The sequence below is a fragment of the Bubalus bubalis genome, chromosome 2 (assembly GCF_019923935.1).
Source record: "Bubalus bubalis isolate 160015118507 breed Murrah chromosome 2, NDDB_SH_1, whole genome shotgun sequence".
Lineage (NCBI taxonomy): Eukaryota > Metazoa > Chordata > Mammalia > Artiodactyla > Bovidae > Bubalus > Bubalus bubalis.
Window position 1 is genome coordinate 38,626,762 of NC_059158.1, and position 22,663 is coordinate 38,649,424.

Consider the following 22,663-nt stretch of genomic DNA (forward strand, 5'->3'; position numbering starts at 1 on the left):
CAGGTGTGTGCAACAAAGGAGGCGACAGACACATAATCCTGCCTCTCGTGGGGCTGGCAGAACCCTTCGAGGCCATCTCACAGGCTGCTCACTTCATTTTAAGGATGAGGAAGCTGAGAGGCACGGAAGATATTTTCCCAAAGACACAACCAAGCCATAACCCGTATGTTACTGCCACCTGTGACCAGACAATGCAGAAGCCTATTTGGATAAAATTAAATACACACAATGACAAATAAAACCAATGAGACGGAAGTACAGTTATCGCAATATTTTAGCAGCAAAGTTATGGTATAATAATATGTATAGTGTTTTACAAATGCACAAATTAATAAGATCTGGGGGAGTGCTCCATACTTACCAAAATTTCAAAGTAGAACACAGATATTTCAAGATTGCTGCACCAACTGTAATGTGATCTGAAAATAAGTGTAATCTCTACTGGTTAGAGTCACTGGTGCCTCCCATACTCCTGTGGTTTGTTGTCGACATTTAATCACTGAAAGAAATGTTAAATTTCAGGTGGAAGTTAGGAAGGATAAAGATGTCCCTGGTTCCCGGTCACACTCACAGCACCCCTTGGGTTCTGTCTGTTCTCCAGTTAGGAAGCCTCCCTCGTGAGGTCACCAGTGGGTGAGGCCGTTAGCCCTGCTGGTGCCCACGGGCATCTGGCCGCAGGACAGTTGTGTAGGTCATTCTGTGTGAGCCAGGAAGAGTCCCGTCGAGGCTGCTGGCTTCAGATCGTTTATTACTCGCATGGACAGTGAAAGCCAGGGTAGCCAAGGTGTCGCCGCGTGGGCCTTCCACCCTGCAGGATGTCCCAGAAGCAGAAGGGACCAGGTGACCACAGCAGGGGCAATAGGTCACGTGTAGCTGGGGAGTCAGCTCCATGCGGCCACGACACCACTTCATAGCCTGAGGAGGAGGCCTGAGTGGGGCAGGCGGAAAGCCATAAGCCTCATCAGAAGGCGGCAGGTGATGAGAAGCTGCCCCTTGACGGTCTCCGAGGGAGACGGCGAGGCACGGGGGGAGTGGCCTGGCAGCAGCCGCTCACAGCCTCCCACGCCCTCCTGTTCTGGGAGAATCGGGGCGGGGCTGGGGGGGGCGGGGCGCGGTGCGGGGGGCGGCGTTCTGCTAGGACTCGGGTCAGCGGAGGTTTAATTGCTGCTCCGGAGACCTGTGTGGAGACGTACAAGGTCTCTGGGACCCTGGCCCGGCTGCCCCCACATACAGCGCTGAGCGCGTCAGCCTGACTCTTCCAGCATCTCTTTGGGACGAGGGAAGGCAAAGCCGAAAGGACTTCTGGAGCACTGTCAGATTACATTGTGGACACATCTTTTCTTAACTTCAGAAAGTAATACAGGCTCTGTGCTCCAGAGCCCAGAAGCCACAGCTCTTGAAGCCCTCGTGCCCTAGATAGAGCCTGTGGTACGCAACAAGAGAAGCCACCGCAGTGAGAAGCCTGTACGCCGCAGCTAGAGAAAAAGCCCTGGCAATAAAGAAGATCCAGCACAGCCAAAAATAAATAAATAATTTTTTTAAATTGTATTTTTTTTTAATTTTATTTTATTTTTAAACTTTACATAACTGTATTAGTTTTGCCAAATATCAAAATGAATCCACCACAGGTATACATGTGTTCCCCATCCTGAACCCTCCTCCCTCCTCCCTCCCCATTCCATCCCTCTGGGTCGTCCCAGTGCACCAGGCTCAATTTGGAGAACTCAGAAAACAGAGAAAAGCACACAGAATGACTCAAACATCACCCCTTAGCCTGCTATCCAGAGAGAATGTTTCCACGCCCATCAGCATGGTCCATGGCTACATCTAGATCTATTTTTTTCCCCATACATGTTGTATATTCCAACGTTTATAGCAATACATCAAAGACAGTTTCCCACGTCATTGGATTCACACTTACACTGTGAAACTTTCTCCTGGACCAGCAGGTAAACTCCTTAGCAGTGACTCCATCGAATCACATGAAGCCCTTTCCCCAGATGTCAGAAGCCCAGCACGAAAGGTCCCAGCCTCTCTCTAACAAAAGGTAAGGGGAGAACCCTGCAACAGGTTGGGGTGCCCTACCTCTCTCGCCCAACCCAGTCTTGATGCTCTAAAAGTCTCTCTGTAGGCTACGTGATCCAGGAAAATGAGTGACCTGTACTGTTAAATTAGTTGAAGATGCTCAAGCCAGTGGCTGTCACTAAGACCTGTGGGAGAACCTCCCCACCCCCAGCCCTGTCCCTCTGGCTCTGACAGCCAGGGGACCGGCTGCCACAGCGACAAGAACAACTTAGCCAGACTGTGGGCACGGTCCCGCCCCGGGGTAGGAAGGAACGACTGGCAGAGGGGAGAAGGAGGGGTGACCTGGGGTGGGGGGGGGTGTTGGTGGAAGGCAGCGGGGAGTCAGCCTGCCGGGACCCAGGGAGCTCTGGCAGATGACTGTGCCCTTGCCCAGGCTCAGGAGGGGGCGCAGAGCAGCTGGTGGAGCCAATGACACCTGCCTCGTGCAGCCTCCATCCCTCAGACAGGCCGGCTAGCGTCGTGGCCAGGCCAGCGGGAGCGGGGCCTCGACCTCCGCCACCAGGGCCTGATCCTTGACAGGAACCGAGCTCTTGCACTGGAATGTGAAATAGAGCTTTTTAAAGGGGGTAGGAATGGGGTTGTCCGACAGTGTCCTCTACATGATGCTGTGATGAGAACGGCCCTTTGCCTCCTGGTCTTCTTTTCAAAAACCCGTAATGCCCATTGAATCATGAGGAAAAGGTCAGACAAATCCCAGTTGAGGGGCATTCAACAAAAGGCCTGCCCAAGGGCATCAAAGGCAAGAAAATTCTGAGAAACCATCACAGACAAGAGGAGCCCGAGGAGATATGATGGTCAAATGGAGTGTGCTGTCCTGGATGGGACTGGATAAGAAAAATTCAGAAAATCCAAATAACAAGAGGACTATAGTTAATAACAGTGTATCAGCGTTGCAACAAACGTGCCTCTCTTGAATGTGAGATTATATAATAAGGGAAACGGGAAGTGGGGTACGTGGGAACTCTCTGTACTAGCTTTGCAACTTCTCTTTAAATCTAAACCTACACTTGGGCCTTCCCTGGTGGTCCAGGGGTTCAGACACCAGGCTTCTATACGTCAGGGGGTATGGGTTCAATACCCCATGTTTAGGGAACTAAGACACCACATGCTGAGTGGTGTGGCCAAAAAATTTTCAAATTTTTAAAAAATTTAAACCTGTTCTTAAAACAAAGCAGCCAACCAATGAGCCGTCCACCACCTCGCTGACATTTTCCCCTGGACTTCTTCACACCCCCTAAGCTGGTCCTCAGGGCCAGCACTTCGGCTTGTATTCCAGCTTTAGGAAACATGGGCCGATGTGAGTTCTTAGGCCCCAGGCTAATAGCTGGCAGGGTGTGTCCTCCTTGGCTACCCTGATGTTTTAAAAGGCAGTTTAGATCCCACAATAGAAAAAAAAAATTGAGAAGTTTGACCTTATAAATATGAAAAAATGCTGCTGTATGAAAGACACTGTTAAGAGAATGAAAAGATAAATTACAGACTGGGAGAAAATGTTTGAAATATATATATGTGTATGCTGCTGCTATTGCTAAGTCGCTTCAGTCGTGTCCGACTCTGTGCTACCCCATAGACGGCAGCCCACCAGGCTCCTCCGTCCCTGGGATTCTCCAGGCAAGAACACTGGAGTGGGTTGCCATTTCCTTCTCCAAAGCACGAAAGTGAAAAGTGAAAGGGAAGTCGCTCAGTCGTGTCCAATTCTTAGCGACCCCATGGACTGGAGCCTACCAGGTTCCTCTGTCCATGGGATTTTCCAGGCAAGAGTGCTGGAGTGGGGTGCCCTTGCCTTCTCTGATATATGTGTGTGTGTGTGTATATATATATATATATATAAATGTCAGCAAAAGATCTGAACAGCCACTCACCAAAGAAGATATACAGATGGCAAATAAGTGTACAACAGGATGCATCACAGATCATTGCCAATTACAATTAAAGCAACAACCAGATATCACTGCACACCTATGAGAATGGCTAGAATAAAATGTATGAAACAGATACCACCAAATGCCGGTGAGGATGTGGAGAAACGGCAACATCATTCATTGCTGTGATGCTCTGAATTCTGAGATTAACAAGAGGTGTGGCCAAAAACAAAAAAACAAACAAAAAGCAATGGAAAGAGCTGCAGTTTCAGCCCTACTCCAGGCTCCATGTTGAGCAGCACTTTATCCTTCCTGCTCCCCCCGCTTCCTCCCTCCTGCTCACTGCTTCCCTCCCTTCTTCCCCTTCCTTCCGTTCCTTTCTTGCTTTCCCTAACCTCCCCCATCCTACATTCTTTTTCTCCCTTTTCTCGTCTTCCTCCCAATGCTTCTCCCCCTCCTCCCTCTCCACCCAGGCAACTCTCTGTTGCTTGTCCATGTGTCCATCCACTGCCAGCTCCTCTAAGAGAGTGCCCACCCTGGACTGGGTCTAAGACCCGGCCACTGGGCAGACCTCTTAGGATCTCCTTGGGAAACACTGTTAGAACCCTCCCCCGGCCTCTGCCTTGTCTGAGAAGAATGGCCCGTCTGGCCTTGGCCTTCCAGGATATTCCCTGGGTATCCCAAGTTTAGGGCTTCCCAGGTGGCACAAATGGTAAAGAACCCAGCTGCCAGTGCAGGAGAGGTAAGAGACAGAGGTTCGATCCCTGGGTGGGGAAGATCCCCTGGAGGAGGGCATGGCAACCCACTCCAGTATTCTTGCCTGGAGAATCCCATGGACAGAGGAGCCTGGCAGAGTACAGTCCATGGGGTTGCAAGGAGTCAGACACTACTGAAGCGACTGAGTATGCACACACCCATCCCAAATTAAAGTGATCCCTGGGTATGCTTACCACAGATCCTAAACCTTGAGGTTCAGAACCTTGGATCTCGAAGCTGCCCATCAGCTCACCATGGGTTACCTGCAAGGAGTCCCCTCAGTTTACACTTTCACCCAGGGTGCTCTCCTGAGCTACGGGCCCTCGGGCAAGCCAGCATCCCCCTTTGGGATGCCCTTGTCTTATCCGTAAGCTGCGCCCAGATCCCTCTGTCACTATCCTTCCATGAACAGATGAATGTCCCAGCTTTCAGTGTTGAAAGCTGCCGGAGTGGGAGAGCGGGAGTCCAGCTGCTGGTCTCCCCTGAGCCCCAGAGAGGCTGCTCCTCCCAATGGACCCTCCGCAGCCCAGGGGCTGGTCCTCTGCTTCTTAGACTCTGACAGAGACCTGACTTCATCCCTTCCCCAGGGATGTTTAGGGCCTGTGGGCCAATCACACTAAATTCACCGCATGCTGATGGGCAACCCAGGAGGCCTAATCATTATTAATAATACTAATTAATCCATATGAATAAAGAGATAATCAGTTCTGATGGCTGGCGTGCTGTCTCTCCAAGAAGGCACGTCTGTGTGAGAAATGAATTCACTGTCAAAGGCTGGAGGGTCAGGAGAGAGGACAAAGGTCACTGTGGTATGGCCCTGAGGGTTCAGAGGCTGTGGCATCCTGGGACGCTCCTGAAGCCTCCGGACTGGAGGAGTCCTTCCCCTCCAACCACTCCCATCCCCCCCCACCCCACAGCCCCCCACCCCTGTCCTGGAGCTACGGCCTCCATACTGCACCATCCTCCTGCATGAGCTGCTGGAGGTAACAGGCTGGGCGGTTGGGTCCCCACAGAGGGTACTACATGCTCCCTCTGCCCTGGTGTGGTCATGCCCTCTGCCCTGCCAGCTCCAGCTCCACTCTCTTCCGCCCACCCCCAACTCTCAGCAGCTGGCACCTGTGAGCATCCTCCAGCATCTCCTCTGGGAAACCGTTGAGTTCCTGAGCCATTTGCGTGCCAATGGCTGGATCTTGCAAGGCTTGCTACAGTCTCCAAACTGACCTCGGCCTGGTGTCATTGCAGCACCTGCAGGATGGAAAGCTCTTTCTCCCTCCTGTATTGAGGCTGTACCCCAGACACTGTTCAGAAGGAGCTCTGAAGCCAGCTTCTGTTCTCCAAAGAAAGGCGTGCAGAGCCTGCCACCTTGCGGCCACCACTGGTCCTGCAGCAGCCCTGGCCAAACGGCACAGATGCCCTGCTCTCTTAGACTCAGTGCAGAGTCTCTGAGATGCTGGGGGTGAAAAAAAACCCTAGGCTCTGTTTCCTTTCCTGTTTGTAGGACCCACAGTCCTGAGCCAGTAGAGGCAGGCCCAGGGTAAGAGACCCTGCCTCTGGCTGAGACGGGAGAAGGCAGAAGGCTGGAGCTGGGGAAGAAGCGGTGCTCACGGCTGGAACAGCAGCTTGTCGGGCCCATGGAGAGCCTGTGGCTGATGACACGGGCTGGGCAAAGCCAGAGGCCCTGTCTCTAACCCTACTGCTATTTGTCCCGCGAGTCCCCACTGGGAAAAGGAGAGCTCTGGCCAGGTGACTCTGCAGGCCTCCTTCTGCTCTGACTCTGGTCTAGGCAGGACGTCATAAAGCAAGGGAGGGGATCTCTCACATCACTGCCATTCCGGACGGCTTATCTCTTCACCTCCTTGGGGTGCTACTGGTTTCCACTGTCTCCCAACTGGGGAGCAAGGCAAGGAGCCGGCATCCATTAAACGTGCAAAGCTGCATCTGCGGAGCTGCTGGCTCTGACTCCTGATTCAGAGAGCACAGAGCCGGTCAACCAGGGCCACCCAGGGTCATCCACGCAGCCAGGAACAAGCTGTGTGTCTCATGTGTGTCCTTAGAATGCCAGAGTTGAGTCTGGTTAATAAAGCAAGTGGTTGGGACTCCACCTGCCAAGCAGAAGACACTGGTTCGATCCCTGGTCTGGGAAGATCCCATGTGCTGCGGGGCAACTAAGCCCGTGTGCCGCAACTACGGAGCCCGTAGTCTAGAGCCCGGGAACCACGACTACTGACCGAGCCCTCCTGCCTAGAGCCGAGTGCTCCATAGCAAAGAAGCCACTGCGATGAGAAGCCTGCGTACCACAACTGGAGAGGAGCCCCCGCTCACCCCAACTGGAGAAAACCCACACACAGCAACGAAGGCCCAGCACAGCCAAAAATAAAAATAAAGCTCAAGTTCTGAAGCTTCACGGAGTTGTGATTAAATCCAGATACTGCCACTTACCAGCTGGGGAACTTTTAGAATCTCTTTAGCCTTCCTAAGCCTCAGCTTTTCTCAACGATATAATGGGGATGAGGAGGCTATCGAGAGGATTACGTGGGGTGATGTTTGCTGAGCGCCCTCCCAGGACCTGTGTGAGGCCAGCGTCTGCAAGTGGCAGCTGTGTTCACTGTTGTCTTTGTTCGGCTTCCACAGCCGGTACATGCAACGCTCTGACAATGAGAATTAACGTGTAAACATCTATTATAGACTGAATGTTCGTGCCCCCGCCAAATTCATATCGAACGCTAATCCCCAGTGAGATGGTATTAAGAGATGGGGCCTTTGGGAGGTAATTTGGTCATGAGGGTGAGGCCCTCAAAAACGGGATTATTCCTCGTAAGGGGAGTCCAGGGACTTCCTGCTGGTCCGGTGCTTAGGACTTGGCCTTCCAACACAGGCTGCGTGGGTTCGACCCCTTGTCAGGGAGCTAGGATCCCAAATGCCTTGCGGCCCAGAAACCCAAACATAAAGCAGAAACACTATTGTAACCAATAAAGACTTTTAAATTGGTCCACATCAAAAAAAAAAAAATCTTGAAAAAGGTTCAGAGAACTAGCTCTCTCTCTTTCTACCTCGTGAGAGCACAAGAAGAAGTCATCAGTCTGAAACCCAGAAGAAGGCCCTCACTAGAACACAACCATGCCAGCACCTGACCTCGGACGCACAGCCCCAAAGCCAAGAGAAATGATGAATTTCCACTGTTTATGAGCCATTCGGTTTATGGTACTTGGCTATAGCAGCCCAAACTGACTCAGTCAGAAATTAGTATAAGACGTAGGGTGTTACCATAACCAATACCTAGAAATGTAGCAGCAGCTTTGGAAGTGAGTCATGAGTAGAAGCTTAGAAGAGTTTGGAAGCTCGTGCTGTAAGACACTAAGATCATCATGAATGGACTTTTAAAGGCAGTTCCGGCGAGGGCTCAGAAAGGAAAGAGGAGGGACTTTGCTAGTGGTCCAGTGGTTAAGAATCTGCCTTCCAATGCAGGGGATGTGGGTTCGATCCCTGGTCTGGGAACTAAGATTCCCCATGCTGTGGGGCAACTAAGCCCGAGCACCCAAATGAAGACGGAGTGCAGCCACGGGAAAAAAAAAAAAAAATAGGAAGAAAGAAAGAAAGACAGGAAAGAGGAGAGCTGAGGAGAGCTGAGGAGAACATGTCCATCTTCTGGACATGTTCTTAGAAATATGGATGGTAAAGCCCATGGTGAGGTCTCAGAAACGAGGAGCATGCTACTGGACACTGAAGAAAAAGTGATCTTGTTCTAAAGTGGCAAAGAACTTGACTGAACTACGCTCACGTTCTGGCCTTTTGTAGAAGGAATAATTTGCAAGTGACAAAACCATATGTTTAGCTGAGGAGATTTCTAAGCAAAGAGTTGCAGGAGAGGCCCAGGCCCTTCCTGACTGCTGAGATCAAAATTCAAGAAGAGAGAAATGATTTGAGAATTATTAAGCAAAAAGGAACTCAAATGTAAAGATTTGGAAACATCTCAGCCTATTCATATTGCAAAAATCGAGGAAATGTATCAGAAGAGAACACTGGGAGACTAGCGTGGGTGTGGATCGCGGGCTTTATCAGCCTTCCTAGAGGGAAAACTGTGAGACTGAACTGAAGGGGAGGAGATGAGAGGAAGAAAGGAAGGCTGGTGGACCTCTCAGATCTCACAGGACGGGACTATAGAGCTAATCCAATGTGAACGGGCAGTAGCCTTTAGGTCAAGGCAAGAATGACCACAGAGGCAATTCACAGATCATCACAACTGCCTCGTCTGTTTCAAAAGGTGTCGGGGGGCGAGGGGGCATAGCCTTGCTTTCAACAAGCCAGACAGCCTCTGCCCAAAGATGTGGAGGTGGGGCTGCTCAGCAAAACCATGAAGGACCTCCACCCATGGGTCCAGAAGACAGGACCTTCACCCCTAGTGGGTCTGGGGGGTACAGCATCAAGCCAAAGAGGGTCCAGACCTTTCAAACCTTAAGATCCCATGAAGTTTGCATTGTAGGCTTTGGGTTTGCTTGGGACCTTCACTCCCTTCCTCTCTCCTATTTCTCCCTTTTGGAATGAAAAAGGTAAAATGGATGGAAATGTCTATCTTATGCTTTGTCCCATCATTGCATTTTGGAAGCACATACCTTGTCAGGTCTCACAGGTTCACAGCCAACAAGGGATTTTTGCCTTAGGATGAATCCTTCTTTGAGTCTCACCCACATCTGATTGAGATGATACCTCAGTGGATGAGATTTAGCGTTGATACTGGCACAAGCCGGGGGCTGGTGGAGTGAAACGAATGTATTTTACATGAGAAGGACATAAATTGGGGGGAGTGGGGTCGGGGCAGAATGTTATAAACTGTATGTGTCCTCCAAAAACTCGTTTGTTGACATCTGACCTCCAAAGTGATAGTATTTGGAGATGAGTCTTTAGGTCATGAGGGCGGGGCCCTCAGGAATAGGATTTGTGCCCTGATAAAAAAGAGGCCAGAGAGCTCACTCTCTCTACCATGTGAGGACACAAGAATTTGGCAGCCTTGACCTGACCTTGCAGACCCCTTGACCTCAGAACTCCAGCCTCCAGAACAGCGAGAAATAAATTCCTGTAGTTGAAGCCATCCCGTTCATGGCGTTCTATTATAGCAGCTTGAACAGACTGAGCATCATCCATAACAGAGTCTTGGCTTCTGCCATGGTCAGGTTGGGCCGCCATAAGCGAAACCATAGACTAAGCAGCTTAGACAACAGGAATTTGTTTACTTCTCACAGTTCTGAAGGCTGGGAAGTCCCAGGCGAAGGTCCAAAGGGATCAGCTCCTGGTGAGAACCTCCTTCTGGGTTGCAGATGGCTGTCTCCTCTGAGTCCTCACACAGCAGAGGGACAGCTCTGATTTCTTTCTCTTCCTCTTCTTATAAGGCCACCAGTCCTATGCTGGGGACTCCACACTCATGATCTCATCCAGACAAGTTACCTTACAAGGGCCCCACCTCCAGATACCATCACGCTGGGGAATCGATTCCCACATATGAGTTTTCGGGAGGCACAAACTCTCAATCAATCCATACAGCTCCTAACTATAAACTCTAGATTTCTCCTCTGCAAACCTCCTTCCACACATTTGTCTCCTGTTGATCTGTCTTTACAGCGATGTGTACGCCAGGAAGATCCTGCCCTCGCCTGGCCCCCTCCTGCACAGCCAGGAACAGAGCAGCCCTGGTGCCCCCATGGAGGACAGGTCTGTGGTCTTCTTCCCCCTCTGACTCCCGCGACAGCCCTGCCGTGGGTGCAGCGGGCTGAAACCGCCAGTCAGCTTCTCTCAGCCCCAGCAGCCCCTCAGTGCAGTGGCTTCACAGACGGAGCCCAGGGCAGGCCTCCACCTTGGCACCCCAGGAATTCCCTGGAATCTCTCACAGATGCCAACTCCCAGAGCTGAGGAAGTGTCCCCAGAGTCACTGGGGCCCCGTGCAGGCAGAGTTGGTCCACATGCGTGCGTGCATGCTAAGTCGCTTCAGTCGTGTCTGACTCTTTGCGACTCCATGGACTGTAGCCCACCAGGCTCCTCTGTCCATGGGATTCTCCATGCAAGAATACTGGTGTGGGTTGCCATGCCCTCCTCCAAGGGATCTTGCCAACCCAGGGATCAAACCCACATCTCTATGTCTCCTGCACTGGCGGACGGGTTCTTTACCACTAGCGCCACCTGGGGAGCCTGAGTTGCTTCACGTGCATCTGTGCTAAGTCGCTTCAGTCGTGTCCGACTCTTAGTGACCCCATGGACTGTAGCCTGCCCGGCTGCTCTGTCCATGAGGTTCTCCAGGCAAGAATAATGGAGTGGATTGCCATGCCCTCCTCCGGGGGATCTTCCCCACCCAGGGATTGAACCTGTGTCTCTTATGTCTCCTGCCCTGGCAGGCGGCTTCTTTAGCACTAGCACCAGCCAGGAAGCCCATGTGTCGTCGTAAATTGATGTACCTGGGGCCACTAAAGGAACAGGAGCCAGGCCAGGGGCAGTTCCATGTAGCCCACCAGCTCCACGCAGAGTCCCAGGTGGGAAGGGATGGAGTTGATAGGCCTGGCCTCAGGCTGAGCAAAGCCGATGCGGCCCCTACCCCCAGTGCGTGTCTCCAGTGCCCTCTGACTAGACTACCCGCGAGCCCTGCTTCACCCGGCAGGCCCTGCTCTTCTCCACAGGCTGCCCAAGGGTGAATTCCACCCACCACCACCCCCCACTCCACCCCTACACCCCCACTCTGGACGGAAGGCACAACTGCAGAGCTGCCCCCGCCTCCCTGCCCCAGCCCTGCTCTAGCTCTTCTCGCTGAGCTGCAGTCAGAATGCCAAATATTGCATGAGGTGATAAGCAACCCTCTGTTACATACAATCCTCCCCACCTTCTAAGGGAGTCGATACTGTCCATGCCCTGTGGAGTGACGGGTGCGAGGACTAATGCTTGCCAGAGCCAGGAGAGCACCTCGTTTGAATTTCTCAAGGAGGATTTTACGTCTAGGGGTTGCATGGAAAATGAGAAGGGAGAGGAGCCTTGCATCTCTCCCTTTTTAAAGGGGAAAAGAAATCTCACTTCTTCCAAATCTCATTGGCCACAATCTGGTCACCTGACCACACATAGCTGCAAAGAAGGCTGGGAAATGTAGTATTCTGAATGTGGCAACTTGCTGGGCTAAATAGTGTATGGTTCTCTTTTTAAGGAGAGAAGGGGAAAGAGTTATCTCTGTCTCAGGAGCAACTAGCTAAGGGCTAGCTAAGCGGCTCCTCCAGGGCCGACATCATGGTCAGGCCCAAGGCAGGGAGGCCAGGGGGGGAACTGAAACAACAGGGAGCTGAGGAAGCAGGAAGCTTCTGCAGGTTCCCAAAGCCTCGGGCAGGGCCTTGCGCTCACCTCCTGTGGGGGTGGGGGTGGGGGTGCAGTGGGGTCATGTCCTAGAGGATACAACACCTAAGCCAGGGGCTGAGGAAGGCAGGCCCACCCTAGAATGGGCTTGGTTTGTGTCAGTTAGAGGTGGGGCAGAGAGGTGGGGGTGAGGGGATGGAGGAGGTGCTGAAAGCTCGTGCAGCCGTGTGAAGGTCTGGGGACGGAGCAGCCCAGAAGGAGGAGATGGCAAAGCGAAGGGCCAGAGGCCGGGAGGAGCCTGGTCTATCAGAGAAACGGGGTGGCTGGAGTGCAGTGAGCAGCCTAGATCACACAGGGACGAGTCCAAATTTCATCCCAAGGCTGATGAGAAGCCACGAAGGGTTTGAGCCAAAATACCAGGTGCCACGTGCCTCGCGTGGGTGCAGGCGGCTTGCTGCAGGAGCTGCAGAGAAGCGGGGGTGAGAGTGGATCCAGCCATGAGCAAGGAAAAGTGCCCTGGCAAGGTGAATCCCAGAACCAAAGGTCAAGCATGGTAAAGTGTGGTGTGTCATTGTCCCCAGCATCCCAGAGAGGCCACTGTCGTCCGTCCCTCTCACAGGGGACAGCCAGACGGACTCCGACATCCTGGCCTTCATTAAGGCCAGACATAACATCCTGCAGAGGACAGGTAAGAGCCCCTTCCCCAGCAGCTCCTCCAGGGCCCAGGTCATGGTCAGGCCCTAGGTTGTCGGGGGGAGGGGCGGTGTGGGGAAAGCTGGAACAACAGGGAGCTGAGGAAATAGGAAGCTTCCACAGGTTCCCAAAGCCTCGGGCAGGGCCTTGCAGTCACCTCCTGCATTGCCACCGCTGCCTCCTCCTGGAGACAGCCCCAGAAGGCAGCCTCGGACACACCAAGACAGGCCAAGGGGGTGGCCGGCCCAGGGGCCCCTGCCTGCCCCTCTTGGCAAAGTGTCCCTCCGTCCCCAGCTCTTTAGGATGATGTCTGGTCGCCTGTCCCCAGAGCCAGCTCCCCTCCATCTGCCCGCTCCAAACGAAGGGATGACCGACGGCTGGGAACTCGTTCGACCCCCAGCTCAAAATCTTACTCTCCTGTTGGAGCCTGGTTCTTGCCAGCGAGTTGTAGGTGTGAACACCACTTGAAGGCCCAGGCCTGAGGACAGGGGAACAGTCAGAGAAGAAATATGCGGTGTGTCAGGAGCTGGAAGAGAAAGAGAAGGCCCAGCCTGGCCTCCATCACTGGCCTCCCCCGCTTCCTCGTGGCCCCTGCCCTCCTGTGTGGACAGGACTTCTTTCCTCTCCCTGGAGACCCGTGGGACCAGCCTCCATCCGGGGCCCCTGACCCCAGCCCTCCTTTTAGTCTTGGCCTCATCTCAGTAATCCAAAGGCTACTCGTCTGGCTTAGCGTCGCTTTCACACGGCCACAAGGCACCAGACGGGTTAGGGTTAGGGTTAGGGTTAGAAAAATTTGGATTCAGATTGAGTACTCTCCAAGCCATGCCCCTCCTCCCCCACCCCCCACTCATCCCCCAAATACTCTAATGATACGTTTCAGACACAGAGCAATATCAGACAGCCAGTCGGTAAATGAGCACTGTGTTTATTAGACATCTTCTGTATGCCGGGCATTGTACCAGTGCTGGGGCCATATCAGTGAACAAGACTGAAGCCCTCGACGGGCTGGAAGGAAGGAGAGAGGCTGTGAACACATCCGAGAGACATAAGTTCATCCTCGGCGCCAACGAGAGCTCCGAAGTAGCTGGAATACGTGATGCATAGAGATCCCCAGAGAGATGCTTTTATCTGGGAGGCGGGAAGGGGGAGACTCAAAACTGAGGCCTAAGAGTGAGGATGACGCAGCCTTGTGGTTCTGGGGGCCAGGGTTCCACTCACTCTGGGAGGAGCAGCAAGGGCCAGCCCAGAGGGGAAGGACTGAGCATGGTCACAGAGTGGGACAGAGACTAGCACGGCTGGGACAGGGGACCAAGCCAGGGAGGAGGGCAGGATCCCACAGGCCTCCTGGGCTTGGCTTCTGCTCCAGGAGTGCGTGGTGGGAACTCCGGGAAGAATTGAAACCATAGCGTGATGTCATCTGACCAGTGGTCTGGAAAGCTCACTCCGGCCCCAGAGTGTCGTGCAGGCCACTGAGGACCAGGAGCCAGTGGTTCTCAGGGAAGTACCTTCCTGGGAAGGTCTGGATGGCTTGGACTTACTGCCGCCTGCAAGGGACACGTGGGGGTCACGCAGATTTGTTTATACACTGAAAGGAACAGCCCAGGAAGGGGAGAAAAAATGGAGGGGGATTTATGATGTGGGAAAGAGGACCAAAATGCAAGAGAAAATTCTTTGAGGAAGTTGACGGAATAATGTCCAGGACATAAGTGGAGGGAGCATTGTTCTTGGAGCTAGGAGACACCCCCACCCCCAGGAACAAATTCATAAAATTCAACCATCATTTGTCCCATCCAAAAGTCTACAAATAAGCAATATTTTAAAGTTCCATTTACTCAGCTTTTGTTTCACACATTAGTGATGTGACCCTCCAACCCGCTCCAAAGAGAAAAGGCAGACATCCAAGGTCTATGGCAGGATGGCATCTTCCCGCTGACACCAGGCCTGGCTGGTGCAGGAAACTGGGTCAAAGACTGGGGCACTCTTGGTTTTTTTTTTTTAACTATTTATTTTTATGTATTTACTTTATTTGGCTGCACCAGGTCTTCGTTGCAGCACGCGGGATGGTCCATTTTCGTTGTGGCACGCGGAATCTTAGTTGCTTATATGCACGATCTTAGTTCCCTGACCAGGGATCGAACCCGGGCCCCCTGCATTGGGAGCAGCATGGAGTCTCAGCCACCGAACCACCAGGGAAGTCCAGCTGGGGTGCTTTCATTATGATGTTTAGAGCAGGTTACCAGTTATGTTTTCTTCATGAACATTATTCCATGTGGTGCCCTCAACACACTTGTAAGGCACACAGAACCATGAGTATGATTCCCCCCTTTTGACAGGAGAGGAAGCTGAGGTACACCCCCCACCACCCACCACCCCCCACCCCCCACTGCAATGGCAGAGCCAGGAGAACCCAGGCCTCCCGCACTCCGCTGGGCCGAGCCGTCTGGAAAGCCAGCTTGCTGAGGGTGTTTTCCCTCAGCCTCCACCCTCCCTGCAGCTGGGGAGCTTGGTTTTCCAAACAAACGGCAGCCTGGAAGTAATTCATCAAAACAAACACAAGTTCGAGGGTTCAGTTTTTATTCCCCAAGGGGAGGAAAATAATCCCGGGTTCTTAGTGACCGCGGGGCCCCAGGGAAGCTGAAGACAGGGTGAAAAGGGCCCCCCTCTGGCCAGGTCGGGGCTGCAGAGCAGCAGGTGTGGTCTCCCCCCACCCCCGACGCATGGCAGATGGCCCCGGTCCACCACGCCGCGCTGTCTACACAGCCCACTTATCAGGCCTCCCTGTGGGCAAACACACGGGCTGGGCCCAGGCACCTTGCCCTCCCCTCCGCAGCCAAAGCAAACACTGCCCGTCCCTGCCCTGGGCCCCTCTGCTCTTAATTCAGTGGCACTGTCTGGCGGGGCTCCTTCACAAGTGCTCATTATGGGGGATTTGTGACCGTCAGCCAAGGAACAAGAGCCCGGAAAGGGTGATTTAGCCGGCTCTTAGGCTTCACCAAGGGCCAGGATGAATCTGTTTGATTTAGGATTCCTGGGGAAGCTGTGGAGCGTTCCAATCCCTGCCAGGGGCACACGTGGACAGGTATATCTCCCCCGGAAGGGGCATTAGTCATCCATGGTGTCAAAGCTGCTGTTTCTAGCTGCCAACAGTGGCTTCGAGAGTGGAGAAAATGAGATTAACCCCTTTCTAGAATCTTCCTTAATCCTGAGTTTGGAAGAATGTCTGTCTGGAACTTTGATGTTTGCTGTGACCCACCGTGACCACAACGCCCTCTTCTCCAGCCAGGAGGAGAATCCCCAAAGCCCCCCAGTCCCCCTAGCCCCAGCACCTCCGCTCTGAGAAGCCCCTGGCTCTCTCCTTCCATCAGGAGCCCTCCCAGGGAAATGGAAACAGCACAGATCTGGGAAGGAAGAGACCGGGACGTAAGGGCTGTCCATCTCGGCCTTGGGCGACCCGGGGCCGCTCACCTCCTCCAGCCTCCCTGTCACCCCTGTCAGGTCCAGATTCCACCTTTGCCCCGGTGGACAGCTCTCCTGAGACAAGGTCCACAAAGTTCCCTCGTAACCTGCTGAGCGCCAGGGAGCCATCAGCGGGGAAACTGGCCTGTGTGTTGAGACCTGATCCAACGCGGTGAGGTGCGGTGGTGGTTTCAATGGTGTAGCAGTGCCCTCCACCCTGGGAATCCACAGTCACCAGCATCGACTGGTAGCTCCATTACTTAAATGAGGTTCATAGAGAATGGATGGGATCTGGGACATTTGTTGTGAGTGGAGGTCGATCCGTGTGAAAGGCTATGTCTTTGAATATCGTGCACTCTGAGCCCAGCACTGGGCCCATTCTTCTCAGCCCCACCCTCACCCCCAGTCCTCACTGCAGGCAAGTGTCTGGGGCAGGGAAGCAGGGACAGCCCTAGTGGGGAGCTGGCTCCGACTCTGTGCTCCTTACCAGTCCTGGCCCAGGACGCTTCTCAGTGGTGCAGAAGAAGCCTCAGACCTGTGACTTGGTCCACAGCCACATGCCTAACAGTCCCCAGTACCTGCCCTCGCCAACTCTTGGAACAGAGAAATAAAAGCAGCGGGTTTGGACCTGGCCGTTCTTCAGAACAGCCGGGGCCCAGAGATTCTGATTTAATCCATCCTGTGAGTGGCCTGGGTATGAGGATTCCTAAGGCACCCTAGGGAGAAGGCAATGGCACCCCACTCCAGTACTCTTGCCTGGCAAATCCCATGGACAGAGGAGCCTGGTAGGCTGCAGTCCGTGGGGTCACTAGGAGTCGGACACAACTGAGCAACTTCACTTTCACTTTTCATTTTCATGCATTGGAGAAGGAAATGGCAACCCACTCCAGTGTTCTTGCCTGGAGAATCCCAGGGACAGGGGAGCCTGGTGGGCTGCCGTCTATGGGGTCGCACAGAGTCGGACACGACTGAAGTGACTTAGCAGTAGCAGTAAGGGTGCCCTTTCCAACCTGCACCAGAGCTGGGGGAACCTTGGGTCCAGAGTGACTAGAACACATCACCTTCCCACCCTCTGGTGTGTCTGACTTTCTTCCTGGTCTAGGAGTCAATTATGACAGCCAGGAATGTCTTAAAAATAAGGACTGGGCTTCCCTGGTGGCTCAGTGGTAAAGAATCTGTCTGCCAATGCAGGAGATGTGGGTTCAGTCCCTGATCCAGGATTATCCCATATGCCACAGAGCAGCTAAGCCCAAGCACCGTAACTACGAGCCTGTGCTCTAGAGCCCAGGAGCAGCAACTACTGCACCCATGAACCCTAGAGCCTGTGCTCTGCAACAAGAGAAGCCCCCACAGGAGAAGCCCACGCACTGCAGCTAGAGAGGAGCCCCTACAGAGAAGTCCGAGAAGCAATGACGACCCAGTGCAGCCAAAAATTAAATAATTTTTGTTTAAATAAATAAGGATATCTCAGGACTTCCCTGGTGGTCCAGTGGCTAAGAATCCACCTGCCAGTGCAGGGGACACAGGTTCTATCCCTGGTCCGAGAAGATCCCACATGCCGTGGAGCAACTAAGCCCACGGGGCCGCAACTACTGAAGCCTACGCCCCAGAGCCCGTGCTCCGCAACAAGAGAAACCACCATAATGAGAAGCCCACACACCACAAATACTGAGTAGCCCCCGCTCAGCACAACAAGAGAAAGCCCTCACAAAGAGTGAAGACCCAGTGCAGCCAAAAATAAAATAAAAGTTTTTAAATAAAAAAAAATAATAATAAGGACCATCTCCATTGAATTAGACAGTGAAGTCCGTGGAACTAGGTCTTGCACACAGAACTAAATTTGGGGATGAAGGGTTCATAGCCTTGAATTGTTTTCAACATCTTCCTCCCTATTACTTCCCACATTCTCTGCGTCGCAGAGAATCACCGACTCCCCCTCCGGAAGAGTGAGCCAGCCACGCCCACACCTCCCACTGCCAGGTACCCACGTCCACACCTGCATGCTGCAGCCGCCTCATCTCTCTGTCTGATGCAGTTTTTTAAAAAATACCGTGTTCTTTACCCAAGGATCTTCAGAAATTCTTATTATGGTAGCCAAACTTTAAGCAAATTAACTGCACGTCCCCCATATTAGTTCTCATACTTTTCTGGGTCCAATGAGTCTGAGTGGGGCCCAAGAGTTTACATCTCTTAACAAGCTCCTGAAGATGCCCGTGCCACAGGTCAGTGGGCCCCGCTTTGCAAAGCAGGGAGCCACACTAGCTATTTGGCTTTTTCCAGGTACCTGGTCTACTCCAGCAATTTGGAAGTAAGAAAAGTGAGGCCCAGAGAACAAGCATGTTTTACCCATGGTCATACCATGGGTTGGGGACCATCCTGGCTAGAACCCAGGGGTCTTGCTTCTTAGGCCAGAGAACCCTTTCTCCAGGCCCCGCCATGGGAAGCTTCTAGATGGGGCCACATGGTTGTAGGATAAAACATCATGGAATATAATGAATACCTGAGGCAAAAAACAAGGAGCGAATCTGCAGGAATGAAACAGGTGTGTCAGTGAAAACCATGGAGCGGGAAAGTGAGTGTGGGTCCTGGCTCGGGGTGATGAGACTTTTGCGAAGAGCAAAGCAGGCAGGCAGTTCCTACAGTGTTTGGGGAGTAGACATAGCCCCCTGGGAGTAAGGCCCTGAGCGGTGCGCCACCTGATACCCACGGGGGGTGATCCGAGAGGTCCGTGACCCAAGCAGAGCCTAACCGAGACCACCCGTCTCCTTTCAGGTTTCCAGTAAGCTCCCCGGTGCATTGTGGCAGCAAGAACGGACTCCAGAAGAAGGGCTCAGCTCCAGCAGCGATCTGTGGACTGCTGGAAGCAACTAGTGACCTGGATCCCAGTTGGGAGGCTGTGTTTCTTTAAGGATGGAGCCCTGGATGCTGCCAGTGGGGCTGGGCCAGGCTCACGGTGCTGTCCTTGTTGTGGGTGCTGGAGCTGTGGGCAGCCAGGCAGCGCCGGGTTCTAGGGGTGGAACGAGTGCTTTAGCTCACCCTTGCTGTGGTCTTACACATAGACGACTACAAGCCTTTGAGATCATGAAACAGTACCATCCTAGCACAGTGGCAGGGAAGCTCATACTGGTAGAAGGAGGCGGAAATGATAATGGGCTATCTTTAGCTATGGGGTTGGCCAAAAAGTTCATATGGGTTTTTCTGTATCATACAGGAAAATTGCAAATGAACTTCTCTGCCAACCCAATATTTTCCCGCCACTCCCCTGCCGCAGCCCCTGGGTGAGACGCCCAGGAATGGCTGGGGCAGTCACACAGCAGGTCAGACCATAGGCAAGGCAGTGGAGAGCAGCAGGGCATCCAGATGGCCAGCCCTGCCCTCCCAGGCCAGACCCTGCACCACCACTCTCATGGTCCAGATGACCCACGGGCAACACCTGAATCAGCTGCGTCTCCCGGGAGCCACCCCTACGGCAGCACCCAGAGGGCAGTGGATGGCTCCCGGGAGCTCTGCTGAGAACCGAGAGGGGCGGTGTGGGCACCTTGGGCCTCACCTTCACCCCATGCCTCTGGACTCAGCAGGGTTTGGGCCAATTCTCCCCGCTCCCACGGAGGATCATATCTCAGGGAGTCCTCTCAGCACTTCAGGCTCAGGGCCAGTGGAGGGTGGGCCACCCCTTAGAGGCCCTTGAGGGGACTGCCACCCGCCTCAGGACACTGGCAGTAGGTCCAAGCCAGCTGCAGCGGGGTGGACGGGGGAAAGGGGAGGGACCCTGGAAATGCAGCTAACCGAATAAAAGCGCTTGTCCACTGCCCTGTCACCTCTGGCCCATGAGTCGCCCAGGGGAGGGAGCAGAGAGAGAGTACGGCATAGTCAGTTTCCCCACACCCCCTCCCGACCCTTTCAGGTCTGGGTAACAGGATCATGCAAGAGAAGCTAGGTGATTACATTTCAAAGCTAGACAGAGCTCCTCTGACCCACACCCTTGTTTATAACATTAGAAAACTGAAGTGGGGGGAGCTTCCCTGGTGGCTCAGTGGTAAAGAATCCACCTGCCAATGCAGGAGACACAGGTTCCATCCATCCCTGGTCCAGGAAGATCCCACATGCCAAGGAGCCGCTAAGCCCGCAAGCCACAGCTCTTGAGCCTGTGCTCTAGAGCCCAGAGCTGCAGCTACTGAAGCCCCTGCGCCCCACGACAAGAGGAGCCACCGCAGTGAGGAGCCCCAGCACCGCAACTAGAGAGCAGCCCCGGCTCCTTGCAACTAGAGAAGTCCACGTAGCAACAAAGAGCCAGCACAGCCAAAAATAAATGAATAAAATTATTTTAAAAAAAGAAAGAAAAATGAAGTGAAAGGGAGGTCCTGGTTGTTAATTATACAGCCAGTTAGCGGCAGAGGTCCCCTCCACAGGCAGCTTTCCCTGATCACGCCCACTAGAGGGACACCCCCACCCTGGTCACCCTCTACCCCGTCACTCTGTTATCTTTTCATCGCTACCTGACAGATCTCAGATCTTTATTTGCTTTTCTTTTTTCCCCTTTATTGGCCATGGTGCACGTCTTGTGGGATCTCAGTTCCCCAACAAGGATTTGAACCCAGGTCCTCGGCATTGACAGCAAGCCGTCCACTGGCCTGCCAGAGAATCCCCTGCTTGCTTCTTCTCTAATGGCCTTCAGAGCCCACCACCGCCAAGCCTAAAAGCCCCACAACAACAAGGGATTGCTTGTCCTGCCCATCACTGTGTCCCCAGCAATATGTCCTTAGTTCACGAGTGGCAGAGTCAGAGCCACGCTCCTGCTTCTTGGGCCCCCGTGACCTCCCCTGGGCCCACTGGGCAACCTGGCCCCCACGTGGCATGTAGCAAATCCTTGGGAAAGTCCACGGAACCAGTGAGGGGGGCACAAATTGCCCTCACAGCCTGATTCTAGAAGCCTGCCCAGGAGCCCGCAGGACACAAACACGCTCTTTCTCTCTCTCTTACGAGCCCCGAGGATGGCATGGAGTGGGCCAGGCTCCCTCAGAAACAGACTCAGAGTACCCAGCACACCTTGGTACCCAGCCCTCTGGAGCTGGTTCGTCTGCGGACCATAGCGCTCCTGCCCAGAAGTCACCTCCCAGACCCAAAGGCCTCGTTGACAGGGATGTGTGACGTGGCCCCACGCAGAGCGCAAACCCCCTCCTAGAACAGTCGCTGAGGCCGGAGAGGAAAAGACGAGAGGAACACAGACAGCCCCCGAAGTTGCCCCCTCCCCACAGAGGCCGGCCTCTGACGTGGACGGCCGCTCCCCCGGTGCAACTTCCCCTCAGCCCTGTGGGCCCTGCAAATGGGAGGAGCGGAGGAAACGTTCTAGAAAGACCCTCCAGCAGGGTCTTTCCGCACCGGGTTCCGGAGAGCCGTGAAGAGGTCCAGAGTATCTGAGTTCACTCCAGGCCGAAGTGTGGAGTTTTCCCAAAACGTCTTCCGGAAAGCAGCCTGGCCAGTGACTTCCCACTCAGGTCCTACTAGGACCAAACTGGCTCTGCCAGTCCTGTGGCAGGAAGTGTTAGGAGGAGGGAGGCTTAGAATGTGGCTTTCTCGGATCTTGGAAAGGGCGGGGCGGGGAGGGGGGCGGTGGTTAGAAAGCAGATAGAGAAGCTGTGGCACCCCACTCCAGTACTCTTGCCTGGAAAATCTCATGGACGGAGGAGCCTGGAGGGTTGCAGTCCATGGGGTCACTAAGAGTCGGACACGACTAAGCGACTTCACTTTCACTTTTCACTTTCCTGCATTGGAGAAGGAAATGGCAACCCACTCCAGTATTATTGCCTGGAGAATCCCAGAGACAGGGGAGCCTGGTGGGCTGCCGTCTATGGGGTCGCATAGAGTCGGGCATGACTGAAGCGACTTAGCAGCAGCAGTAGCAGAGAAGCTGTGGTAGACTGAATGCTGCTGTTGCTGCTAAGTCGCTTCAGTCGTGTCCAACTCTGTGCGACCCCAGAGACAGCCTCCTACCAGGCTCCTCTGTCCCTGGGATTCTCCAGGCAAGAATACTGGAGTGGGTTGCCATTTCCTTCTCCAGTGCAGGAAAGTAAAAAGTGAAAGTGAAGTCGCTCAGTCGTGTCCGACTCTTCATGACCCCATGGACTGCAGCCTATCAGGCTCCTCCGTCCATGGGATTTTCCAGGCAAGAGTACTGGAGTGGGTTGGCATTGCCTTCTCCGGGTAGACTGAATAACCCGCCTTAATTCTTCACCCCCTGTGTAACAGTAACAGGCATCCAAAGCACTGGCCATGGCCTCATCAGGGCAGAGTATGCCTCCTTCCCTCTTCAGTTTGGGCTCGGCCCTGCGACTTGCTTTGGTTAGTGGGGACATTGGCAGTGACAGTACAAGCAGAGGCGTGAAATGTGCTGGCCTGGCTGGGCCTGCCTCTTGCCAGGCTGGTGGTCTCTGCTTGGCAAGAACATGCCCTGGGCAGGCGCTGCCCCCTTGAGCCCACACCCCAGAACACGCAGG

At 53.7% G+C, this 22,663-nt stretch overlaps 1 protein-coding gene across 5 annotated transcripts in view; it reads left to right on the forward strand.

The window, feature by feature from the left end:
* KIF6 (kinesin family member 6) overlaps positions 1-21,134 on the forward strand; it is a 425,992-nt gene extending 404,858 nt beyond the window's left edge. Inside the window, exons 19-22 of one of the 5 annotated variants that reach the window (XM_006074725.4) lie at positions 1,947-2,047; positions 10,317-10,406; positions 12,602-12,708; positions 18,942-19,084. In XM_006074725.4, coding sequence (XP_006074787.4) covers positions 1,947-2,047; positions 10,317-10,406; positions 12,602-12,708; positions 18,942-18,952 — 309 coding nt within the window. In that variant the 3' untranslated portion in view covers positions 18,953-19,084. Of the gene's footprint in view, positions 1-1,351; positions 1,506-1,946; positions 2,048-10,316; positions 10,407-12,601; positions 12,709-18,941 lie in introns of those variants that run through there. The other 4 variants (XM_006074726.4, XM_006074723.4, XM_006074724.4 and 1 more) reach the window with 4 other exon arrangements.
* The last annotated feature ends 1,529 nt before the right edge of the window (positions 21,135-22,663 follow it).